This window comes from Bipolaris victoriae (assembly GCF_000527765.1).
Source record: "Bipolaris victoriae FI3 unplaced genomic scaffold scaffold_18, whole genome shotgun sequence".
Taxonomy (NCBI): Eukaryota; Fungi; Ascomycota; class Dothideomycetes; order Pleosporales; family Pleosporaceae; genus Bipolaris; species Bipolaris victoriae.
In genome coordinates this window covers 19,817-42,177 of record NW_014575374.1, presented here as the reverse complement: position 1 = coordinate 42,177, position 22,361 = coordinate 19,817, and the positions used below count along the sequence as shown (strand labels likewise).

The 22,361-nt window shown below is 50.5% G+C and overlaps 8 protein-coding genes across 8 annotated transcripts; 6 read left to right on the top strand and 2 right to left on the bottom strand.

Moving 5' to 3' along the window:
- Positions 1-330: 330 nt before the first annotated feature.
- On the top strand, positions 331-2,712 carry COCVIDRAFT_24162 (hypothetical protein; the record flags this gene model as incomplete). The annotated part of the gene is made up of 2 exons (XM_014703957.1): positions 331-440; positions 492-2,712. 2 exons carry the CDS (start codon positions 331-333, stop codon positions 2,710-2,712), a joined length of 2,331 nt encoding a protein of 776 aa, XP_014559443.1.
- Positions 2,713-3,977: 1,265 nt separating this feature from the next.
- On the top strand, positions 3,978-4,610 carry COCVIDRAFT_91548 (hypothetical protein; the record flags this gene model as incomplete). The annotated part of the gene is made up of 1 exon (XM_014704000.1): positions 3,978-4,610. One exon carries the CDS (start codon positions 3,978-3,980, stop codon positions 4,608-4,610), a length of 633 nt encoding a protein of 210 aa, XP_014559486.1.
- A 464-nt stretch (positions 4,611-5,074) lies between these two features.
- On the top strand, positions 5,075-6,505 carry COCVIDRAFT_35248 (hypothetical protein; the record flags this gene model as incomplete). Its single annotated transcript, XM_014703999.1, has 3 exons — positions 5,075-5,448; positions 5,504-5,602; positions 5,656-6,505. The coding sequence occupies 3 exons, from the start codon at positions 5,075-5,077 to the stop codon at positions 6,503-6,505; spliced, it is 1,323 nt and encodes a 440-aa protein (XP_014559485.1).
- A 2,131-nt stretch (positions 6,506-8,636) lies between these two features.
- Positions 8,637-9,068, bottom strand: COCVIDRAFT_91686 (hypothetical protein; the record flags this gene model as incomplete). The annotated part of the gene is made up of 1 exon (XM_014703998.1): positions 8,637-9,068. One exon carries the CDS (start codon positions 9,066-9,068, stop codon positions 8,637-8,639), a length of 432 nt encoding a protein of 143 aa, XP_014559484.1.
- Positions 9,069-9,615: 547 nt separating this feature from the next.
- On the bottom strand, positions 9,616-9,819 carry COCVIDRAFT_91723 (hypothetical protein; the record flags this gene model as incomplete). Its single annotated transcript, XM_014703997.1, has 1 exon — positions 9,616-9,819. The coding sequence occupies one exon, from the start codon at positions 9,817-9,819 to the stop codon at positions 9,616-9,618; it is 204 nt and encodes a 67-aa protein (XP_014559483.1).
- Positions 9,820-10,680: 861 nt separating this feature from the next.
- On the top strand, positions 10,681-14,769 carry COCVIDRAFT_91824 (hypothetical protein; the record flags this gene model as incomplete). Its single annotated transcript, XM_014703996.1, has 1 exon — positions 10,681-14,769. The coding sequence occupies one exon, from the start codon at positions 10,681-10,683 to the stop codon at positions 14,767-14,769; it is 4,089 nt and encodes a 1,362-aa protein (XP_014559482.1).
- Positions 14,770-19,351: 4,582 nt separating this feature from the next.
- On the top strand, positions 19,352-20,605 carry COCVIDRAFT_91826 (hypothetical protein; the record flags this gene model as incomplete). Its single annotated transcript, XM_014703995.1, has 3 exons — positions 19,352-19,628; positions 19,674-20,410; positions 20,462-20,605. The coding sequence occupies 3 exons, from the start codon at positions 19,352-19,354 to the stop codon at positions 20,603-20,605; spliced, it is 1,158 nt and encodes a 385-aa protein (XP_014559481.1).
- A 410-nt stretch (positions 20,606-21,015) lies between these two features.
- Positions 21,016-21,999, top strand: COCVIDRAFT_91670 (carbohydrate esterase family 3 protein; the record flags this gene model as incomplete). The annotated part of the gene is made up of 3 exons (XM_014703994.1): positions 21,016-21,091; positions 21,244-21,844; positions 21,894-21,999. The coding sequence occupies 3 exons, from the start codon at positions 21,016-21,018 to the stop codon at positions 21,997-21,999; spliced, it is 783 nt and encodes a 260-aa protein (XP_014559480.1).
- Between the last annotated feature and the right edge of the window lie 362 nt (positions 22,000-22,361).

The window sequence follows — 22,361 nt, the reverse complement described above, 5'->3', positions numbered from 1 at the left end:
AGTACTTACTTGATCTCACAGCATGGGTCTCCTAGGTAACAAGGAGAGTTCTTACTTTGTATTGGTAACTTGCAGGTACATTCCCGTAATTTGCAAACGTTCTCATCATTCCATATGGCTTTAATGATGCAGCTGGTGCCGCAAATCAGCCTGGCACTCTAGGTAGGCAGACGAATTAGGCGATGTGTCAGGTTTTCGTGCTGCGCCAGCGGGCTGTGCTACAGAATTGCCAAGTGCCCCACCCAGCTGAACAACCTTACGTTCTTATCAGGCTGAGGATGCTGTCCCAACATCTCTATCCACACTCGAAGCACTCGGAAAAATGCAGTAATGAGCTTTGGGTTCAGCATTGGCGACTTTCTAGCGGTGATTGGACTGGTCAACAAGATTAGGAAAGACTTCGTTGGCGCTCCAAGCCAGTTTGAGGACATATCCAATGTGTATGTGACAGCCATAGATGAAAGGGCTATACTGATACAGTTGACACGTAGGCTCCGAAGCCTTTCTATTGTCCTGAACGATGCTGAAGTAACGGTATCCGAACACGAACTCAACCCTCAAGAGGAAACAGATTTCCGAGATGTTCTTGATGGTTGCCAACATACTCTTGGCAAGCTTCAACACACAGTAGACAAGTATATCGTGCTGGACTCGCAGCAAACGAGCGTCGGCGGCAAGCTGAAAAGGGCATGGAAGCGACTATCTGTAGAGCCAGAGGACATCCGCGATCTTCGGAGTGATGTCAACGTCAATATTGATCTACTCGCCGCACTGACCGGGCGACTTACTCGAGACAACACCTTCAAATTAGTGCGGTACCAAGAAGACAAGGAGCAACAAGCCATCCTTGACTGGCTAACACCAACTGGCTACGCTCCTCAGCAGAACGACTTCCTCAAGCAGTGGCAAGCTGGATCTGGGAAATGGCTTCTAGACTCGGCGAAATTCAAAAGCTGGTTAGGGACCAAGAAACAGACACTTTTCTGCCCAGGTATACCAGGAGCTGGGAAGACAATACTCACATCAATTGTAGTAGACAAGCTTTCTTCACACTTCAAAGACGAAAGCAACAACGGTATTGCCTACATATACTGCAACTTCAAGCGGCAAGACAAGCAAACGTTGGAAGACCTACTCGCAAGCGTACTGAAGCAGCTAGCTCAAGCAAGATCTTCTCTCCCACAAACTGTCAGGTCTCTCTATGACAAATACAAATCTATGAAGGTCCAGCCTTCGATAGATGACATCTCAACGGCCCTTCATTCCGTGGTTGCTGAGTTTTCGCGAGTCTTTATCCTTGTCGATGCGCTGGACGAATGTCGAGTCAATGATAGTTGCCGAGCGAAGCTACTTTCACAACTCTCACAACTTCAGACTAGTTGTGGAGCGAATCTTTTCGCAACGTCAAGATTCATTCCGGACATCACGGAGAGATTTGAACGAGACACATGGTTGGAAATCCGCGCCAGCAAGGAAGATATCCAAAGATATGTAGAAGGACATATCGATGAACTGCCGCGTTTTGTCAGACGTGATCTGGATTTACAGCAGGAAATTAGTTCTGAGATCGTCAAAGCTGTCGATGGCATGAATGTAGCTTCTTACCCCGTTCTTGAAGATTTTACTAACTGTAATAGGTTTCTACTTGCAAAACTTCATCTCAATTCCTTAAAAGGAAAAAGATCCCGAACGGCTATTCGAGATGCTCTGAAGACTTTGCCCACCGGAACAGAATCATACAGTTGTGCATACTCTGATGCTATGACGAGAATCAAGGGGCAGCTACCGGATGAAGCAATGCTTGCAAAGGAAGCTCTGTCATGGATCACTTGCGCAAAGAGGCCACTGACTACCATAGAGCTTCAGCATGCTCTTGCTGTCAACGGCGGACAAGCAGAATTCGACGAAGACAACAAATCAGACATCGAAGACATTGTTTCGATATGTGCTGGACTAGTCACTGTTGATGAAGAGAGTGGCATTATTCGCTTAGTGCATTATACTACACAAGAATACTTCGAACGGACACAAAAGAACTGGTTTCCAACCGCAGAATTCGACATCACGACGATCTGTGTAATCTATCTCTCATTCGCGGTCTTTGGAAGTGGCCCTTGCGACACAGACTCTAGCTTTGAGGAGCGGCTGCAACTGAACCCATTATACGACTATGCTGCGCACTACTGGGGTCACCATGCCTGTCAGGCCCGGAGTGCACATTCGAAAGTCATCGAATTCTTCCATCACAAAATTAATATGGAAGCTGCATCTCAAGCAATGCAAGTCTATAAGAAGTTTTCATGGGATGATCGCTATAGTCAATATTTTACGAGGCGAATGACAGGACTGCACTTATGTGCATATTTCGGAATCACAGACGTAGCTGCGGCAATTATTGATTTTGTAGACCTCGACTCGAGGGATGAAGACGGCTGGACACCGCTATTTTGGGCCGCCGAAAATGGGCACGAAGGCGTAGTTAAGCTACTGCTAGATACGGGCAAGGTCGAGGCCGACTTAGAAGATGAATATGGCGATACGCCGCTATGGTGGGCTGTCAGAAACGGGCACGAAGGTGTAGTTAAGCTATTGCTAGACGCTAGTAAGGCTGAGGTCAACTGGGAGAATGACCGTCAGATGCTGCTATCGTGGGCCACCAGAAGGGGGCGCGAAGACGCAGTTAAGCTACTGCAGTCCGCTTGTGCTTCGTAGCTCGTTGTTCACTTGGAACAATATCAACCTCCCCACCCGTCGCCTTACAAAGCAGCGTCCCCCATATATCCAAAACAAAGTGCTCTACAACATCCTTTGCTTTGGGATTCAAATGACTAAAAAAACATCCTCTGTACTCGTTGAGACGTAGTATATAGATAATAGCTGCTGTGGTGTATGTACGCATGTTGAACGACATAAGAGATAGATGTCAAGGCATAGGCTTTAGATTAGGACTCAGCATACGAAACTAAGGCAAGCAGAGGGTAGCTCGATAGAAGGGCCTGTTTGACTTGCTATAGAACCAAATGTGGGGTATACTTTGGTCCCTAGCGTGTAACTGGAGCTAATTCGCAGCACAAGCCAAAGTACAAGACCTGGAAACCGATATTGGTTAGCCGTGGACATGAATTTCAAAGTTTTCAAATACTTTCGTCTATTTTAAGCTGTCTGTTTCAAGACGCTTGCTAGTACCTTTTGCACATATCCTCTACACCAGCTCCTTCGGATATGCGGCAATCAACCTGAAACGCTCAAGTCAAGAACCATTAGAATATGTTCATAGTTGTATACTCGCATGAGTTTGGTCTGGGCATCCTAGACGGAGAGAAACAATGCCGAGATAAGAGCGCTACGGTGCCCATTTTATCGGCGAGACTGACGGTAAGCTAGTGTTGAAGACTGCGGGTACCTGCAAACGGCATCATGCTTGGATGGTTCTGCCCCGCAAGTTTGGTGCATTACAGCCCCGAACCAACCAACAGCGCCTATCTGCTAAATGCGTGTGGAGTTAGTAAATTCCAGAAGTAGTTATTTTCCTTGATTAGTTGTCAAGGTGACAAAGCACGCTCGGACCCACCAAACCTTTGCCTTCTTTCGCATTGTTACGTTCTCATTTACATGTTCCCACACCCACACAGCGCCATCGGTCTGACGCCTCTTCCTTCAAAGGCCAAGGCATCGCGAGTCATACGATAGCCGAAATAGTAAGCTATCAGTTTACAGAAGCCATCATGTGTCGGCCGCCCTCACCGCATGCCGAACACGGACTTTCTTTGGCTAGGTACACCCGTTCTACTTACATAGTTGATCAGTCAACAGCAACTAAGTAGAATTGCGCCATCAGCACTAAGCAGTTGCTGCAAAAATAGATGCAACATACTGATCGTATACTAATCCTATCGGCGCAACGAAAATGAATAAATTGGCCGCACAGGAGGGGTGTCAACTTGATTGCGACAAGCCGACAACCACTGCACATGATAATGACAGCCACATCTGAACATCTCCAAGCCTTTGCGCTCCTCAGTTGGGCCACACCATACCTTACATCTCCCCAATGGATGGTTTGCGACCGCGAACGAGGGTCCGAGCCTGGGGAAGATACGGACCGATTCTGTCGTGACACAATGCGCGCAAACCACGGTGTGCAACACTGGGTCGAGCTACACGAGCGGCCTAGTAACCCCGGCGGAAAAATTATGAAGTCAATTTCTCTAATAAAGTTTGGCACGGGCCTAAACGGCTTTCCTGGAATTTGCCACGGAGGGGCACTCTTCACGCTCATGGACGAAGCAATGTGCTACATTGTTGTTGCGAACACGGTGGTTGAGCACGGGGTCGCATTCATGAAGGCTGGCGAGGAGCAATGGCGACTCCAACTTTTCCACGGTAAATCGGCACAAGAAGTTCTTAAGGGCCGTTTGGTAACGGCAAGCATGGACACCAGGGTGCTAGCCCCGGTACTTTGTCCAGGAATCGTAGGCATTGAGACGGACGTTTTGGAAGATAAGGGAAACAAGATGCGGATAAGAGCTATTATGAGGGATCGACAGGGCAAGCCCGTCGTTCAAGCCGAGGGCTTGTGGGTGCGAGTAGGAGGTGCAGCAAAGTTGTAATGACGTTTATCTGCAAGGGACCAAGATGTGTCGAAACGGCGCACACGCATAGAGTCAATGTAATGGTTCCTGGAGGTCGACATGGAGGCCAGTTTGTCCTTCCACAATAGTGCATTACCATAAACACGTGTGCTGGGACCCCGGTCAATGTCGCATCAACATCGGGCACGCTAGCCGCTACTGGATTGACATGTACTGGTCCTTACTGTAAAGGCATCCCTCTCCGACAATACCTGTGCCTCCGACGGACAAGGCGCAGTCAGTTTAACGCACATGCCAACAATCTTTACTTCTATTCGTTAGTGACGTCTAAGTGCGCCTGACCTATCTTGAACCCCACCCATACAGCCATTTACAATGGTTGTGAATGTTTCTGTTTGTATAAGAGCGATGATCTATCACCAGATTCTGAGGATTGTCCTCTACACAGCAGCAAACCTGACCACTCCTTCGCTTTTTTCAAGATGCATTCCATCCTTGCCTCGGCCGTTGCCCTCTCTTCATTGCTCCCTCTGAGCCTCGCTCAGACTTCGGGCACATTGAACACTCTCACATTTAACGTTGCTGGCCTTCCCGCTGCCCTCAATGGCAACGATGTCCCTGGTGACAAGACGACCAACACTGCTCGTATCGGAGAGCTTTTCACAAAATACAACATCTCGCTCATCCATGTTCAAGAGGACTTCAACTACCACGCTACCCTCTATGCAAGCGACAAGCATCCATTCCGAACAGCCACTAGCGGTGGTGTACCTTTCGGTAGCGGCCTGAACTCGCTGAGCAACTATCCTTTTACCAGCTTTAACAGGGTTAAATGGAACACTTGCAGTACTTTCGAGTAAGTTCAATAAATCCAAGGGTGAAACTTGATACTAACGGTACTCCCTCAACAGTAGTGCAGACTGCCTTACACCCAAGGGCTTCACTGCCATGCGAGTGAAGTTCGCCGAGGGCGTCGTCATCGACACATACAACCTGCACGCAGATGCTGGGTAAGTCTTAATTGAAACATCAATGCCTCAACCAGCAACTAACAAATCCAAAGTACCACGGACGCCGACAACAAAGCCCGAGCAGACAACCTCCGCCAAGTCTCCGACTACATCAAAACCTACTCCATCGGCAACCCGGTCATCGTCTTCGGCGACTCAAACTCTCGCTACACACGCACCGACGACATCCCCGCCGTCTTCAAGGAGCAAAACGGCATGACGGACGTCTGGGTCGATCTCATCAAAAAGGGTGTGCCCCCCGCCAAAGGCGCAGACGCCCTCCTCTGCTCCAACCCCTCGACCACCAACGAGTGCGAAATCGTGGACAAAACCTGGTACCGCGGCTCGGCCGCCGTCAAGCTCACAGCCAAGAAATTCGACTACGCAGGCCACATGTTCCTCCAGGACAACGGCGACATCCTCAGCGACCACAACGGCGTGCTCGTCGACTTTGACTGGGCCGCCGTCGACCGCTTTACTCTCTCCGACGCTTTCGGCGGCGAAGGCGGAAACTGGTTTAACGATCTCGATACCGTTGCTGGTGTTAGCGGCGCTAAAGTCGCGTCGGTCACGCTTCGTGGGGCTGACCGCGTCGACAGTATTGCGTTGAAGCTTGCTTCTGGCCAGACTCTTTCGCATGGCGGTACTGGTGGCACGGAGACTAGCTTGACACTGGCGAGTGGAGAGACGCTGATGGCTGTGACGATGTGTCAGGGCCAGAGGAACGGAGATAACCGCCTCTTCTACGTTGAGTTCAAGACCAGTGCTGGAAAGACTATTTCCACAGGTGCTAAGACAAGCGATTGCGTTACGAGGACTGCGCCGGCTGGTAAGAGCATTGTTGGGCTTTTGGGTCGCGCGGCGGATGGTGTTGATCAGGCTGGAGTTATTTTCTCCAAGTAAAAATGGGGGGTTGGGGTGATTGCACTTACTTTTTGTGCTCCTTCTTTGTATTTATTATTTTCATATTTGGACATGATGGATAATCAATTTATGTCATGATGATATTCGAATGCTGTATATGAGGCTTTGCTCTGGGTGATGTCGTCTAGTGGGTTTAAGGCGTGCTGTAAGTACTATTACTTAAGCGCGGGATAGTAGTAGTAGTAGTAGTAGTAGTAGTAGTAGTAGTAGTAGTAGTAGTAGTAGTAGTAGTAGTATTATAATAAAAAACACTACTTGTGTTCTACTAAGACTGTTGTTCTATTCCGATTAGATGGACATTACCGCTTATAACTATCTCGCCTTATCCGTTACGGTTTCACAACAAACTGCCTACTTCGAGGTTAATAAATCTTATAGCTACTTCATTAAGCGTACACCGAAATTCAATGCCCAAGTTTCTGCAGGGCCGGTTAAATAACAGGATCTAACTGGAGACCAAGTTGTAGGCGTAGATCTTGAGCAAACACCCAAGAAAGAATCCTTCTTGGCCGAGCCACCATAGACATAAGTAGCCTGAGAAATTAGCAGATATCAGGAGCTAAACTAAGCGACAGTAATACCTTGCCCCTGACAGCGGTACGCTGGCACACCTTATAGAGCGTTGTATGCCTTGTTTGGCACTTCAATGTCAATTGTGGGACCGCAATGACATGCCCCGATAAGAGCAGAGGTTAATAAGATCATGAAGTACATTGTTGTATGTACATGTTTGAGGGAGACTAGGTAGGATGTAAGGCAAAATATGATTTAGATATATATACTAAGTGGCCAGGAGATATGAGCATGTTTAGATAGCGTGAATGTCTACCCCTAAGTGCCGGAAAATAATTTGCCAGATCGCAACGGGAGTACATAAATACAATAATTTTGATTAATTATAAGACAAAGATGAACTGATGCCGTAGTTATGACATAATTTGGGTACTTCAGCGGGAGATGACATCTTAGGGGAGATGTTGGACAGGACATGCTCTGGTTGGATAAGATATGAAGTGAGAGAGCGGTTGCGATGTTTAACAGTATATCCCGCGGAAAATTAGGTAATACGTGTCATAGGTAATAAAGAAGGATTCATTTTCGAATGGAAAGAGGCTTTGGTTTAAGAGCCAACTAAAGTACTCGAAGAAATGAAGCGATGCTGCATTTGCAGGCACATCGCCCAATTCCGTAGAAGGCGACGAATCAGGCCTACTCTACTATGTAAGAACAGACTTCGTACTATCAGGAGGTCTCTACATTGCGACAACAAAATCTCAGTTTCTTAGGAACTACAGTCTCACAACGCGTTTTGCATCGTAGATAAACTACAGATAATCAACGCTGTAGCCCGGGTAGTAGCGCAGACAGGGAGACACTATATATAGTAAGCATAGTTTCAGCGGTAGGTACGCTATCTCTAAGAGTAACTATGCTGGCAGCTAGAGAGTCCGACAAGCGTTGTGATACGCCAAGCTTGGTAAGAGCGCTCAGCTTATAATGCAATTAGCCTTGCTAGCGTTAGTGATACCGAGTTACTGCGGGGTTGTGCTTCCCGCGTATATCTAGCAGACTTTGGCGTTAGTACGGGTTTGAGAATGGAATGGGATAGCGGGTTGTGGATGTGTAAGTGAAATGTGTTGGGGTGTGTGTGTGTGTGGATAGTGAGAGGATGGGATGTAGAAGGGAGAAGAGTGAGGGAGTGAGGAGTGTGTTTGGAGAATTTTGGGGTGGCGGAGAGGGCACTGGAGGATATGGCGGAGCTGAGGTACGTGGTTTGGGCGTAGATTGTCGTTAGGTGGTTAAGGGAGTTATAGAAAAGTGTTGGATTTTTCTCAGTGCCTTTTTGGCTGATAGGTAGGATGGAGTTGGAACATGGGTAATAGAAAGATAACCTTGGTTTTCTAATTGGTATATGCTGTTACATATCTTAATCATACAACAAAAAACAGGACCTAAACATTTTCATAAAGATAGCGTTGAAAGAAAGAAGAGAAAATTCAATACAGGGGTAAAATCACCAGGCAGCAACAGCTTCTACTCCTCATCTCTCACTCATTTGGATCTCGGACTGGGGCTTGACGTCTCTAGTCCCTAGTCATACAAATTCCTCTTAGTAGAACCAGTACTGAGCCTTATATTGCACAGTAATAACCTCACCCGCCGCCTTACCTGCACAAGTAGCAGGCGCCTTTCCACCAACAGTCTGCACACGGTAAATCTCCTTGACGGTGCTCGTTGATCCGGCTTGGGCGGTAAGTCTAAGCCACTTGACATCGCTAGCGGGGTTGGGCGCATCGACCTCCTGTGCCTTCTTGAGGATGGTTTTACCGAGCGACGCAATGTCAAACTCGGGTGTTGTGTTGTCAAGGAAGAAATGAGAACCTGCGAGGGCGAAGGAAGGAAGATCACTGGTGGCGATGGCGGGATTGGCAGCTACATTACAGGTGTCGTCGAAAAGCTGGGCTACGGCGCCGATAGAGGTGGGAGCGGAGCTGGAGTCGGCGCAGGTGTAGTTTTGTGTTCCAATGCCCAAAGCGACCATGATGGGATTTCCAGATGGTGCGGCGAGGCCAGATGCAGGCAGCTGGAGGGCGGCTTTGTTGCAGGCCTGGGCAACGTCCCCCTGAGCAACGGCAACTCGAGAGGTCACGACACCTCCAGCGGCGGGGAGTGGTAGGCGACGCAGAGGTGTTGCCGCAGTAAAGCCAGTAATGGAAATGACAGTGAGAAAGAATGAGGTGCGCATTTTGACGGGTTTGTGGCTGATTGTCTTGGTGTATATAAGAGACTAGACTATGAGCGCAAGGTATGTATATTGGTCGAGCGTTGATGAATGCTTTTCAGCGATGCTGTGATGCTGGAACGAGGGGCGAGCTACCTGAGCCTGAAAGAGCGAACGAAGAGTGAAAGAGGCTGTGAGTGGAAATGTGCTGAATGACTGAGTTGTTGTGGATCAATCTCACAGCAGGTGGCCTGCCTTATATATGCTGTTCGTTAACCTCATAACGGTCTTACTGTGGCGTATCTACAGGCCGAGGCCGCGGGGGATCTGGCTGTCGGAACGTTTGACATGTATACCAAAGTTGGTGTTAGGTTTCGAAAGTCTGGAATAGAGTTAGACCGTGGACCCTGTGGGTAATACTTGTACAAGAAAAACTTGGATTTGTGCAACTGACACACGAGGGATGAACGGTTGAAACAAAAGTTCCTGCCATACGGACACGGAGGATCCGCGTCGCACAGACAGACAACCGGTGGGTCTCCCGGCGATGTTTAGTACGCCCGTAAAACATCGATATGGTTGTGGAGATTCAATGAATAACAGCGGTCTTATAGACAGCACATGTCTTGTCGACCAAAGATAAATTCTTCCAGATTCATTTGCAGACTATAGCATGGCCTGCACGGCGACCAGAGATGCAGTGACATACCGCTTACTATAGTCTGTACTTACATACAGCTGTGCCGCAATGTTGCTGACAACGGCGCAGTTGCGCAAGGGTCCCCGACTTCAGAAAATAGCTACATGTATGAAGGCGGTGCTGAAACGGTGCCTGGGGAAGAGGAGCAGACCAAGCCGTGAATCTCAAACGTGGGTCCAGATGGACGGGCCGACGAAAACGGTAAACATCAAGTCGGTGTATCCACTTCCGTTATTGAGGGAGAGTTTAGTGCTTTTGGTACAATGCTGAAGGTCATGTGTCGTGCCCGAGTAGGGATTGTAAGCGAGTGCTCCAGACATCAAGTGTCGGAGGTGGCTGAGATGAAAGGGAGTGTTGGGTATGTATTCATGCCACACTGCTGACATGTCACGAGGTGAATAGGGACATATCGTGTCCCCGCTGACAACTGTGCTCGCTCCATCGTTGCGCTCCTTCTCGTATGTACTTCTGTAAGTATGCGCAAGTAAGTATGTTGTATACATCCAGTTGTCCGGCGAGGCGGGCAGTGCGACGGACCACTCGGGTCCTGTGGGCGTCGTCAACCATGCCGATGGTGGCTGGCGGTCAAATCAGACTGCGTGTACCTAGCTCCGCCTCAACTTATACGTGTACCCGCCACGCAACGCTTCACCAGCCTATGTCTTTTTACATGTAGACGCGCACCTGCTCATCCCGTGTCTACCAACTCTGGACAGTGTCTCAATTGCCATGATGCAGCGAAGGGTTGGCTTGAACGAACTCATTCAAGCTTCAGGAGTGACGCCCCTTGGCCAACGCCAAGCCATTCTACCCGCACCCACCCAGCCTGCCATTGTTGCCAGCGAAGAGGACCATGCACAGGCGCGAAACATTCTTCTAGAGCGCAGAGCCAAACCCGCTGAGACCAAGAAGGGGTTGAAGAGCATCTTTAAGAGTTCAAAAGACAAGGATAAATCCCAGGACGCCGCCCTCTTCTCCCAGGATGAGCTGGACCAAGCCTTGTCAGCCGTCATTCGCGATGCAACCACAGGGCCTGGCTTGATTCAGGCCTTCCTTAATCTCGGAGCCAAGGTCAACGTCATCGAAACCCTGGACAAGAAGAAGAAATCCGGAGCCCAAGCCAACACCTCGCTACGCCGCCGAAGCACTGTCTTGCAGCAGGCCGCCAGCCTACGAAAGGCGGATGGCGTCAATATTCTGGCCAGCTCTGGTGCTGACCAGACCACCTTGGACGAAGCACTCAAAGCCGCCCTCAGTGCAAACGACCATGCATGCATCACTGAGCTGTTAAGGCACGGTGCCAACTTGAACAACTTCCCAAATGCCTTGGCCAACGCTGTGCGGTCTAATGACCTCAATCTTGTTCGACTTCTACTACGAGCCCCAAAGCCTCTTCGCCCCGATATCATATCATCATGCCTGCCTGCTGCTGTTGAGCAGACCTCTGACGTAACCATATCTCTACTAATCACATATGGAGCCGACCCAAACTTCGACACGGCAAGCGCTCTAAACATGGCCATTGGAAGACAGTATTACAAAGTTGCCGTTGCTTTGGTTTCCGGTCCCATTCGTCTGACCCCATCAAATCTGCAACATTCACTCGACACGACAATGAGACTTCCGACACGTCAGGCAACTCTTCAATTTCTCCAGCTTCTCTTCTGCTGCGGCCTACCTCCCGACAGCAGGGGCTTGTCTGATTTCCTCATCTGCGTCGTACGTGGAAACGACACTGCTGGTGCACGGATGATGATTAGTTATGGCGTCTCCACGACAACAAATGAAGCAGAGTGCTTGAGGGAGGCTCTGGCCAACTCCAACTGGGCTATAGTGGATGCTATCCTTCAGACCCCACTGGCCCAACAACATGCAGTAGCTGCACTAAATGCTCTGCCACGTAACATGCCACAACCGGATAGATTCCGGGTAGTTAGTGCATTGCTACAAAAGGGTGTAAAAGGTCGCCCGCTTGGTCCACTACTTACCCAGGCCACCAAAGAAAGAGATTATAAGCTGGTAGAGCTTCTTCTTGGAGCTGATGCACCAGTTGAATCGGGCGACGGCGGGGCTCTGCATGCTGCCGTTTTCAACAAGGACCTCCAGGCACTGAAGTTGCTTCTCAACACACGGCCATCGCCTGAGGCTCTGGGAGAAGTATTCAGACTTCTACAAAACGGATTTACAGCATCTGAACGACGTGAATTTTCTCGCTTGCTGCTCGAAAATGGCGCACGTGGCCCTGGTGTTGATCATGTTCTCGTCGATGCGATCGCGGATACCTCTTCTGCGCGAGACGGGGCCCTTATAACAGACCTGGTTCGGAAAGGTGCAAGCGTTGACTACGATAACGGCAGAGTATTTTCCCTGGCGGTTGCCCAAGCTGACATGTCCCTTTTGCGTCTGCTTTGCAATGCAAGACCAAAACCCTCGTCGACTTCGGCGGCCCTTCCCCTAGTGTTTGAATCACATGCTGGAAGACATGCTAAAGCGCTTGAAATCATCGAATTACTACTAAGCCAGGGAGTTGAGGAAGAGCCAGCCGGTCAAGCGTTACAACTTGCCATCAAAGGTGGCCCAGGCAACATCGACATCATCGAACGGATTCTCACTGCAAGCCCCAGTCTTCTCAGCATTGCGTTCAAACACGCCACTGCAATCGAAGACCCTCAGAAGAAGGCCCCGATCCTAGACGCACTTCTGAAGCTCGGAGTACCCCAAGAGTCCTTGGACCAGGCCCTCGCTGCTGAAACACGGCACGCTGTCTCGACAAAGGACACAACTAGTACCAAGCTGTTGTTGGGACAAGGTGCTTCTGTGAGTCACAACAATGGCGAGGCTCTGAGTGTTGCAGTGGCCTCGGGTGATAGTTCGCTAACGGCATTGCTTCTAAGTGGGAAACACCAAGCATCGCGACCTAGTCTTACTCGAGCCTTCCAAACACTATTCACTGACAAGAACCTTTCGCTTGCCGAGAACAAGAAAAATGCCAATCAGCTAGCGCAAGAGCTTCTCAATCGCGGTGTCGACCAACCCGCCATCGACGCTGCTCTACGTGCTGTTCTGAGCAGTGAGCACGATAGCAACAACACTGAGCCCCTGGTAGATCTCCTACTCTTTCACAATGCCGATGTCAACACAGCAGACGGTGCTTGCTTTGTTCTTGCAACGCAAAAGCACAGTCACACCATATTTGAGAAGCTCATGCTTCACAATCCCCAGTTCAATGTCATTGTCCCAGCGTTATTAAGCTCCAAATTGCAAGACGAAGTTGTCTTTTCGGCAATACAATCATGTTTTGATTCTGGATTCGCAATTGATGACATGGCAACTGGTAACAACAAGATGCCGATTTTGATCACCGCCATGACCGTCTACCCACGCAATGCTGCTCTCATCACGCTTCTTCTCAGTCACGGTCTGAATCCAAATGTATCGGTTCCCACAGTGCTCCACCCGGCGGCTGGTCCGGAGACAGTCCCCGCACTTTACTGGGCACTAGCTCAACCGCAAAAGCGCATCTCAGATGCCGTGATCTCCGCACTGATGGAAGCCGGTGCTTCCGTGAGCGACATCTCGCCCGTCTCGGAAACGACGGTGCTTATGCTTGCCGCGCGAGAGGGACGCCACGGTATCCTTACTGCGCTACTAGAGCGAAGCCCTGACGTTGATGCCCGAGACAAGTGGAACAAGTCTGCACTGTTCTACGCCAGCGGTAGTCTATCTGGAGAAGCCTTGGTGAAAACACTAGCCCCACACACCGCAGGGAACGATGGTAGCATACACGAATCAGCACGAGAGCTGAATGTCGAGTCCATCAAAGCCCTGCTTGAACATGGCCATGATCCAAACTACCCATCTCGACTCCATGGCGGCAGGAATGCCCTTGGCGAACTCTGTCTCAATGCCAATGTCATAACTCCTACCCACCGCTCCCGACTCCGCCAGGTAATCCGCCTTCTACTCTCCAACGGTGCAAACGCCAAATTCCGCGCCCGAAACGAAAAGTCCAGCATCATCCTCGCCCTCGACAACCCTTACAGCGCCCTCCCCATCACCGAAACTCTCCTCGAAACCGACATCTGGAAAGACCTAAACGATCCATCCCACATCTACCATGACCCAGCCTCCAACCTCCACTACTCCCCTTACTCCTACGTCGACCTCCTCCCAACCCCCTCCCGCACCCCCATCCGCCCTGCCCTCCTCGACCTCCTCCGCGACAAAGCCTGCATCCCAGTCTACTACTCGTCCTCAGCCCTCCAACCCGTCGGCGCAACCGGCCTCCCTGCCCCCATCGCCGCCCTCGTCGACAAGCAAAAAGACCACGACCTCAGCATCCGCCACGAAAAAGAAAAATTCGAACACCAACGCTCCATGCACGAACTCTCCCACAAGGACTCTCTCCGCCGCAAATCAGAAGCCCTAGATGCCGATCTCGCCCGCCAGGCTAAAGCTACAAAACAGTACACCCTACTTGAGCAGCAGAAACACGAATTCGAAGTCCAGCGCCTGCGCGAGGCTGAGCGCACAAGGCGTGCGGAGAAGGCAGCGTGGCATGCACTACTCGCTGAACAGGAGCGCGAAGCAGCGGCCAGACGTGCGGAAGTTGAAGAGAGGAAGGTCAGAGATGCGATGAGTGCGGAGCTGAAAATGATTGAGCAGCGCAAAATGGAGGTTGAGCATCGGGCCGGCGTCGAGCGCAAGATGTTAGCGGAGAAAGAAGAGTTTTATGAGAGAAATGTTAGGAGGCAAAGGGAGGTGAGGCAGATTGAGGGGGGTGGCAATGCTGGGACGGCGCAGTGGGGGACCGTTGATTAAGTTGCTCCCTCTTCTTCTTTTTCGGTTATATATACTGGAGTTTTTTTTTCCTTCCTGTGAGCGTTGAAGCGGATTTTCGGACCTAAAAATGCTATACCACATTTTACACAACGTGGGGGAAAATGGAACAAAAGTTTCGGGTTAAGTTACAATTGATCATTGATATCGTGATTCTTCAACTCTACAGTGCGAACCTTTTCTTTTTGCAATATTAAAAAAAAGGGGGTGGGTATCTTCTCTCTCTCTTTCTGTCTTCCACAGCGACAAACCAAAATTTAAAACACACGCACTACTTTTCAAACGATCCCCCATATTTCCATCCTACCACGTCAAATCCTCATCATCGCGTATCATAGACAAAAACATGACTTCCTCCTCAGCCTGCTCCAGAACCGCCTTGTGACTATGCGCACGCGTCTCCCATCCCAGGGTCACGTGCGAGAGTTCAAGGGCCGAGAGCTTCGGTCGAGTAGAGACTTGGCTATGAGGAATGCGGTATGTCAAGTCTGACTCACCGCCGGGGATAGGACTGGATGTTCGCGACGATGCTTCTACATCTTCAGACTCGTCGTCTTCGAGCCACAGGAGTTCGAGGGCGTCAAGACTTGCGAGGGATACTTTGTGTGGAGCATCGTGGGGAGCGTATTCCATGTTGCTGAAGATTTCGCGCATGTTGCGGTCGAGGGCGCCCTTGTGCTCGCGCTCACGGAGCCAGTGGTTCTCGTTTTGCAGGGCGTCGATGAAGGTCTTGAGACCGCCGGGGACACTTCGTGGGTCGGCGGCCTGTTGGGGTTGTTCGATAGGGGCGGTGGTGTTTTCGGTGGTGAGCTCTGGGTCGTTGCGTCGGTACTCGTCGACGTTGGCTAGGCGCTCCTTGAGTGCTTCCAGATCCAAGGCTTGGGTTTTGTTCTGCTCCTCGAGCTCCGCGATCTGCTCGTGGCATAGGGCAAGCTCCTCTTGGAGGGCCTCGAGACCTACAGTCTTGGTGGCAGCATCCCGGATCTTAGCCGACAGGTGCTCAATCTCGAGCTCCTTTGTAGCAATAATTTGCTCGCGCTCGTGGATCTTGAGAACAGTAGCACGGTGCTCGGCTGTGAGGGCCTGCAATTGACGCACCGCCTCGTCGTCCTTCTTTCGTGCAGCCTCGACTTCCTTGGCCTTTTGAGACCACGGTGTAGGACCATGCTCAATTTCAACGTTGTTGGAAAGCACCGAGGCGTGGTCGGTCCAGTGCCGCAAGCTGGATGTGAGACTATTCAATCCAGCAGTGACGAAAATAGATTGCTGCTTCGAATCCAGATCATCGATTGCAGCCTTCGTAGCAGCCATCTCACTTTCAGAGAGCGACTCTGGATCTGAGAGATTGACACACTTTGCGACTTCCTCCACGAGACTTCGGGTGAAGTTGGCAATTCCCTGTGCAGCCTGCGCTAGTCCTTCGTCGAATCGAATGGCCTCCTCCAGGCCGTCTGGAAGGCGGGGATACATGTTGTCTGCAGTCAAAGCCTCCACAACTTTGAGCAACTTGGTCGCAGCCGCAAGAGCACCTTGTGTGGTCTCCACTGGTGTCTTGAAATGCTCTGGAGTGTACTCGCACTCCTCGAGTATGTTTTCGGGAAGTTTTTGAAGAGTAAACGTAGCCAGGTCGTACAGATGGGCGATGTAATCAAGGCGAGCGTGAATGGAAGTGATTCTAGATACCAGCTCGCCTTCTGGTCGCTCAGCCAGGATTTCTTGGTGGCTCGAGAGGATTGCTTCTTGTGTTTTAGTGGAACGCTCAAGAGCTCCAGCAAAGTCGTCGAAGTTGACCGTGTCTGCCTTGAGAGCATTGAGACCTTGATCGAGAACTTGCTCTACAGTAATCAGTTCTTGGTAGGTGGGTCCAATGTTTGCAAATTCGGCGAGGGTCAGGCTACGGATAGCGGACCAAAGGCGGTGACTGCCGTCTTTAATCATCTCGAGATGGGCGACGGATTGACCACAGACAAGTCTAGTCAAAGCATCGTCCAGACGGCCGCCATTGCCCATCTGGCGGCTGGTGCTCCGTAGCACATTCATGAGCAGTTCTGATTTGCCAACAATCCTCTCTGCAGTGAGATAAGCCTGGAGAGATTCGCTGCGAGTGAACTCCTTCGATTCTGTCTCGTTCCAGATCTCAAGCTTCTCCGCAAGCTGATCAGCCTTCAAAGAAATCAAGGAAGCTTCAATCTCTCGTGTGGTAGACAAGACAGTGGCGGCGTGGAGCTGTCGGTTCAGATCCATGACCTGGTTGAACCGCCCGGTAGTGTCCTTAACTTGAGCTTCTGTCATGTTCTTAGAGGATTCGGCGTCTGCCATTCTTGTCTGCAGGTCCATGACAAGGTCTCGGAATTTAGTGATGAGGGATTCATTGTCAGCAATGATGGCAGCTTGGTCAGCAATCAGTCGTGCTTGTTCCGCAAGCTCAGCGTCCTTCATCTCAATCTCCGCCATCATATCCTCCTCTTGTTCAAGATGCTGAACCTCAAGCTCGTCATTGAGCTCTCGTAGGTTCTCGAGGTCTTGTACAATCATCTCTTGCTCCGCAATCCTATCTTGCAGGTTTTGGTTCTGATGGCTCAATTCTCCTACCATATCCTCGTATTCATTGGCGGCATCAAGTTGTTGCTTCAAATGGTCGACAAGTGAGTCGGATTCAGCAGCGCGCTCTTGAAGAGCGGCATTCTCCTGCTCCAAGCGTTCGAGCTGCGCGAGATCGGCTTCCAGTCCGGCAATCCTTGCCTTCTGATCCTGTTCTCTCTCCTCTGTCATTTCTTTGAGGGTGATGAGCGCATTTCTTAGGCGGTCGTTTTCGTGTTGCAAGCGATAGTAACCGGCCTCTTGCTTCTGCTCTTCAGACATTTCTGTTGTGAAAAGCTCGGCCTCGTCTCGGAGAATGTCAAGTTCTAAGCTCTGTTCCTCCACCCGTTTACGCAATGACTCCAGCTCTGATTCAGCCTGATCCGCCCTCTCCTCTGCCATTTCCTTGTCGACCAACGCATCCTCTAGGTCCACTTCATGATCTTGATGGGCCTTGGTGAGGGCTTCATTTTCCTGCTGAACAGCCTTCAGCGCATCCTTCAACTCTTGCATCTCGCCATATTGGGACTGGCATTTCGACTGAAGCTTCTGTATGATACCATTAAACCGATCCCGCTCATCCCTAATTTGTGTGAGTTCCCTGAGCCTTTCTTGATCCTCTGCGTGCTGTTTCTCTAGATGCCGAATCTTTGTTTGTAGCGTTTCGATATTGCCATCTCGAGGCGGCTTTGTGGGATTACTGGCGACTGATGAGGCGATGCTTGGTCGGGATGCCGGCGGGGCGGGGCGGGAACTCTCTGCTGGAGGATTGCTGGAGATACTGGCAACGCTGGCTTTACGGACGGGTCCGCGAAGGCCGGCTTGGGCTGGAGGGCCTGCAACGGACTGTCGCTTGTTTACTGTTGGTCTGGCGGGAGGACCAGGCTTCGGGGCAATGACACTCGAAGGCCGAGCTCTGGGCGTAGTCGTCGGTGGTTTCGGTTTTGGGGCGGCTGATTTGGGGGTAGAAGGCGGCGGTGGAGCTGGTTGTGATATTATAGCCGCAATACTTGAATCACGTATGAACAAGCCATGGCCCGGTGGACATGAAAAGTAGCGCTCTCCGCGTACAGATCCATCGTTTTTGCCAGTAGGAGTGGGCAGCTCTATGCCCACAAACGTGCCATCAGATACGTGGATAGGTCCCACATATCGAACTATCCCCTGCTGCTCACCGGTCGTCTCTACCGTCTGACCGACCCTGATTGTAGCCATGGATACTCTGTGTTAACCCAGAGAACTGCGATAGATATACAGAAAAGCAGGCGTGAATGGGCTGGCTGTACAAAACAGCGACGACGCGTCGGAGGTTTGGTGCGGGCAGTCGAAAGTGCAATTGCGGTCGATTGACTTTAGAAAACCCAAACGCTGCAAACCAAAGAAATGCAAAATGCAAGAACGCACGAAAAAGAGCTTAAAGAGAGTGCAGCTGTGGCATGCAGCATTTGGCGGTTGCAGATGCGTGCGATGCGTAGTGTCTACGAGACAGTAGGGTCGATGTTGAAGCACCCACGGGGACCCTGGAACTCTGGCTTGGCGCGGCCATGGTCCGACTTTACTACGCCCCCACTCAGCATCGCCGACACAACCGAATCCAGACTGATATCAGCCATTTTCATCCTCGGAGTATTTTTCAGGCCAACCATCGGGTATTGTTGCAGAACATGGCATGTCTAGCGAGTCATAGCAATGCAAGGAAGCGGGGAAGAGGTGTCAGCATCACACTGGATATTGTTCTCCGTCGTAGCCCGACCAACTGTATACAGCAACATAATCACACTAGACTGTGCATGGTGCCTGATTACTCGCATCGAATGAAGTAATATTTCCTGTTTACATTTTAAAAGCATTTGGCTGAAATACTTATACCAAGTTCATCCCGTCCGCACTGTATTACTAATTTTTTCTTCCCAACATATTTGCCAATAGATCTCCCAGTCACGAACTCCCTCACGTTGACTAGTTAAGATTCTTGCAATAGATAATGGGTAACCATGCACTCATTTACGGTGCGTCAGGTATTTCTGGGTGGGCCATTGTAAACGCCATCCTCAATGGATATCCGTCCAAAGATGCCTTCTCCAAGGTCACAGCAATGGTGAATCGGCCGTTGACACGGGAGATGGCGCTCTGGCCAGAAGACCCTCGTTTACAAATAGTGTCTGGCGTGGATCTTGTTAAGGGGACTCAGGAGGAGTTGGAGGCGCAGATTAAAGAAAAGGTCAAGGATGTTGAGACAGTAACTCAGGTGTATTTTTATTGTAAGTCGGGCGGTTTCCAAAGAGAATACGACTAACAAGTGGTAGCGTACAAGCAAATAGACGACCCTGATTCGGAATGCAAGGTAAATGAAGCAATGTTGGAGCGCGCAGTCACAGCCATTGATCACCTGTCGCCTCAACTCTCGTACGTGGTTCTTCCGACAGGCACCAAGATTTACGGCTGTCAAATGCTGGATCAGTTCCCGTTCACAAACGACCTACCGCTGAAAGAGACGCTTCCACCTATTCCTGAGCCATACCTCTCTCAGCTCTTTTACTACAACCAGATCGACTGCCTGAAGCGCATTTCAGAAGGAAAGAAGTGGAAGTGGTGTGAAGTTCGACCGGACAACATCATCGGATTCGTCCCAAACAACAATGCCTACTGTCTGGCGCAAACACTCGCACTGTACCTCTCACTCTACCGATTTGTCGAAGGCGAGGGCGCAAAGTGTCCATTTCCCGGGAGTGAGAAGTCGTGGGTAAATAAGTACAACGAATCTCCACAAGACATGGTTGCGCACTTTTCGATACACGCATCACTGCATCCAGAAAAGACTGCGTCGCAGAGCTTTAATGTGGGCGGTCGGGAAGACAGTTGGAGCGGGAAATGGCCAGTTATCTGCGATTATTTTGGGCTAAAAGGCACGGGGCCCGAGGAGGGCTCACCACAGCCTGGCGCATATATTGATGCGCACAAGCAGCAGTGGCAGGAGTTGGAGAAGAAGCATGATCTCAAGCAGGGAAGCGTTGATAGCGATATTACGCATCCGGGATTCCAGGTATGTGTTTAGGTCTTCAAGTTTGTGGCGAGCATAGCTAACAAGAGACAGAACTTCATCATGACCATGTTCGATTTCGACCGCCAGATGAGCATGGAGGCTTCGCACAAGGTTGGGTACACAGAGGAGATACGGACAAGAGAGGCGTGGACAACTGCTTTCGATCGCATGAGAAAGGCAAAGGTAATTCCATGATGTTCAGTCGAACAAGACGAATGCTTGGGTGTGGAGTTCCTTGGTAGATGGCGGGCGTCTCCACCCGCGTGCCTTGATTAGCGTGGCTAGCGGGGAGACCCTGTTAGTACGTCCATGTCAGGGACAGACATCCCTCGCGCCACTTTGATGCGCCTCTCAACTCTTTCGGATCGTCTTGCGCTACACAATGTATTCAATGGCAAGCAGACCGTATTTTGTGAATCCACAAGGGCGAATGATAGTCCTGGCCTATTACAACGGCTTAGAATAGCAATCTAACCCCTTGTTTCCGGATGACGCTATGACGTGCCCATTGGTGAACTCGGGGGAGCGACACACGCGGCCTCAGCCACGTTACTACGAAGTCGTTCTCGACCGCAACAGATGAGTGCTTGCGATTGTACATCACCATGATTTCGATTTTGGGTGGCCCACGTCATAGGACGGCGCTCAAGGGCGTAGCGGTAGTTGGCGCATTATGTTTATGTAGGTTCCCGTTCCTGTCCCTGTAATGAACTGACCCCGTTCCCATTGTCGCATAGTAGGGCCAAGATACTTGTGTGTATGGAAGAAGAGGCAAAGCGCGTTGCCCTCCATTCAGTCTTCTACCTGGCATCGTTGCTAACCCGCCCCCTTAGTGATCACGCTCATCGTCGGCTTACGCCATGAACGTCCTCACGCAGACCTTCGCATTCCCCTCCGCATACTTCCTCTGGGCGACTCGATAACATGGGGCTGGCACCCGGACAGCCAAGATCACGGTACAGATGGGTATCGTGCCCAGCTTTTGCGCAACCTAATCCTTGGGTGGTATCAGTCGGTCGACTTTGTCGGTACACAGCATTCAGGCTTCATGTTTGACAATGACAACGAGGGACATGTCAATTCCACAATAGGCGAGATAATGGGCGCTATGACGGCTGCGCTGCAGATGCAACCGAATATCGTATTGGTGCATGTGGGCACGACTGATCTGGATCGCTCTGACAGCGCATTGTGGAAGGATGCGCCGCAGCAATTGGGAAAGCTCCTAGATGCTATTTTGGAGGCGTGTCCGGACGCTGTGGTTCTTGTTGCGAAAATCATACAGGCGCTGAACCAGCGGACGGGTGACAATATCAGGGCATTCAACGAGGCAGTGCCGGAAGTCGTGGAGGAAAGGGCGAAGAAAGGCTTCAAGATTAGAGTCGTGGACCAGAGTGTCGTGAGTGTTTATGAGCTAGCTGATGGCCTGCATCCGTGAGTTATAGAAATGAGGGGTACACTGATGCGATGCTGATGATTACAGATCCCACGCTGGATATGCGCATATGGGCATGATTTGGTTCGACGCCATCAAAGATGTGAGCGGAGATGGGCTGATAACGCCGCCTGTGTTCAATCAGACACTGTAGTATTCGAATCATGCAGTCTTGCCCAAAGTTCATGAGCTACCGGATATGTCGGCACGCCAGCCAGTGCCCAGAATGTTTACAAGCCGTTATCCTACATTCAAGCTGACCATGTCATGAGTCGCACATCAAGCAATCTCATGATGCCATTGCGACTCAGAGTGCGTTGGTTGGAAAAAGTACACGACTCGCATTACGTCTCTGGCCTACTCATGTAGCGGGCCATTCCACGCGGGGTCGCTATCGCCATGCGGGGTCCGTCTTTTTCCACCATATATGGCGCTAAAGCATTTCCAGTCTTGTCTCTTGCCATTTCCAACTTCCTATGCGATTATTCATCAACCAGCAATATACACATGGCACGT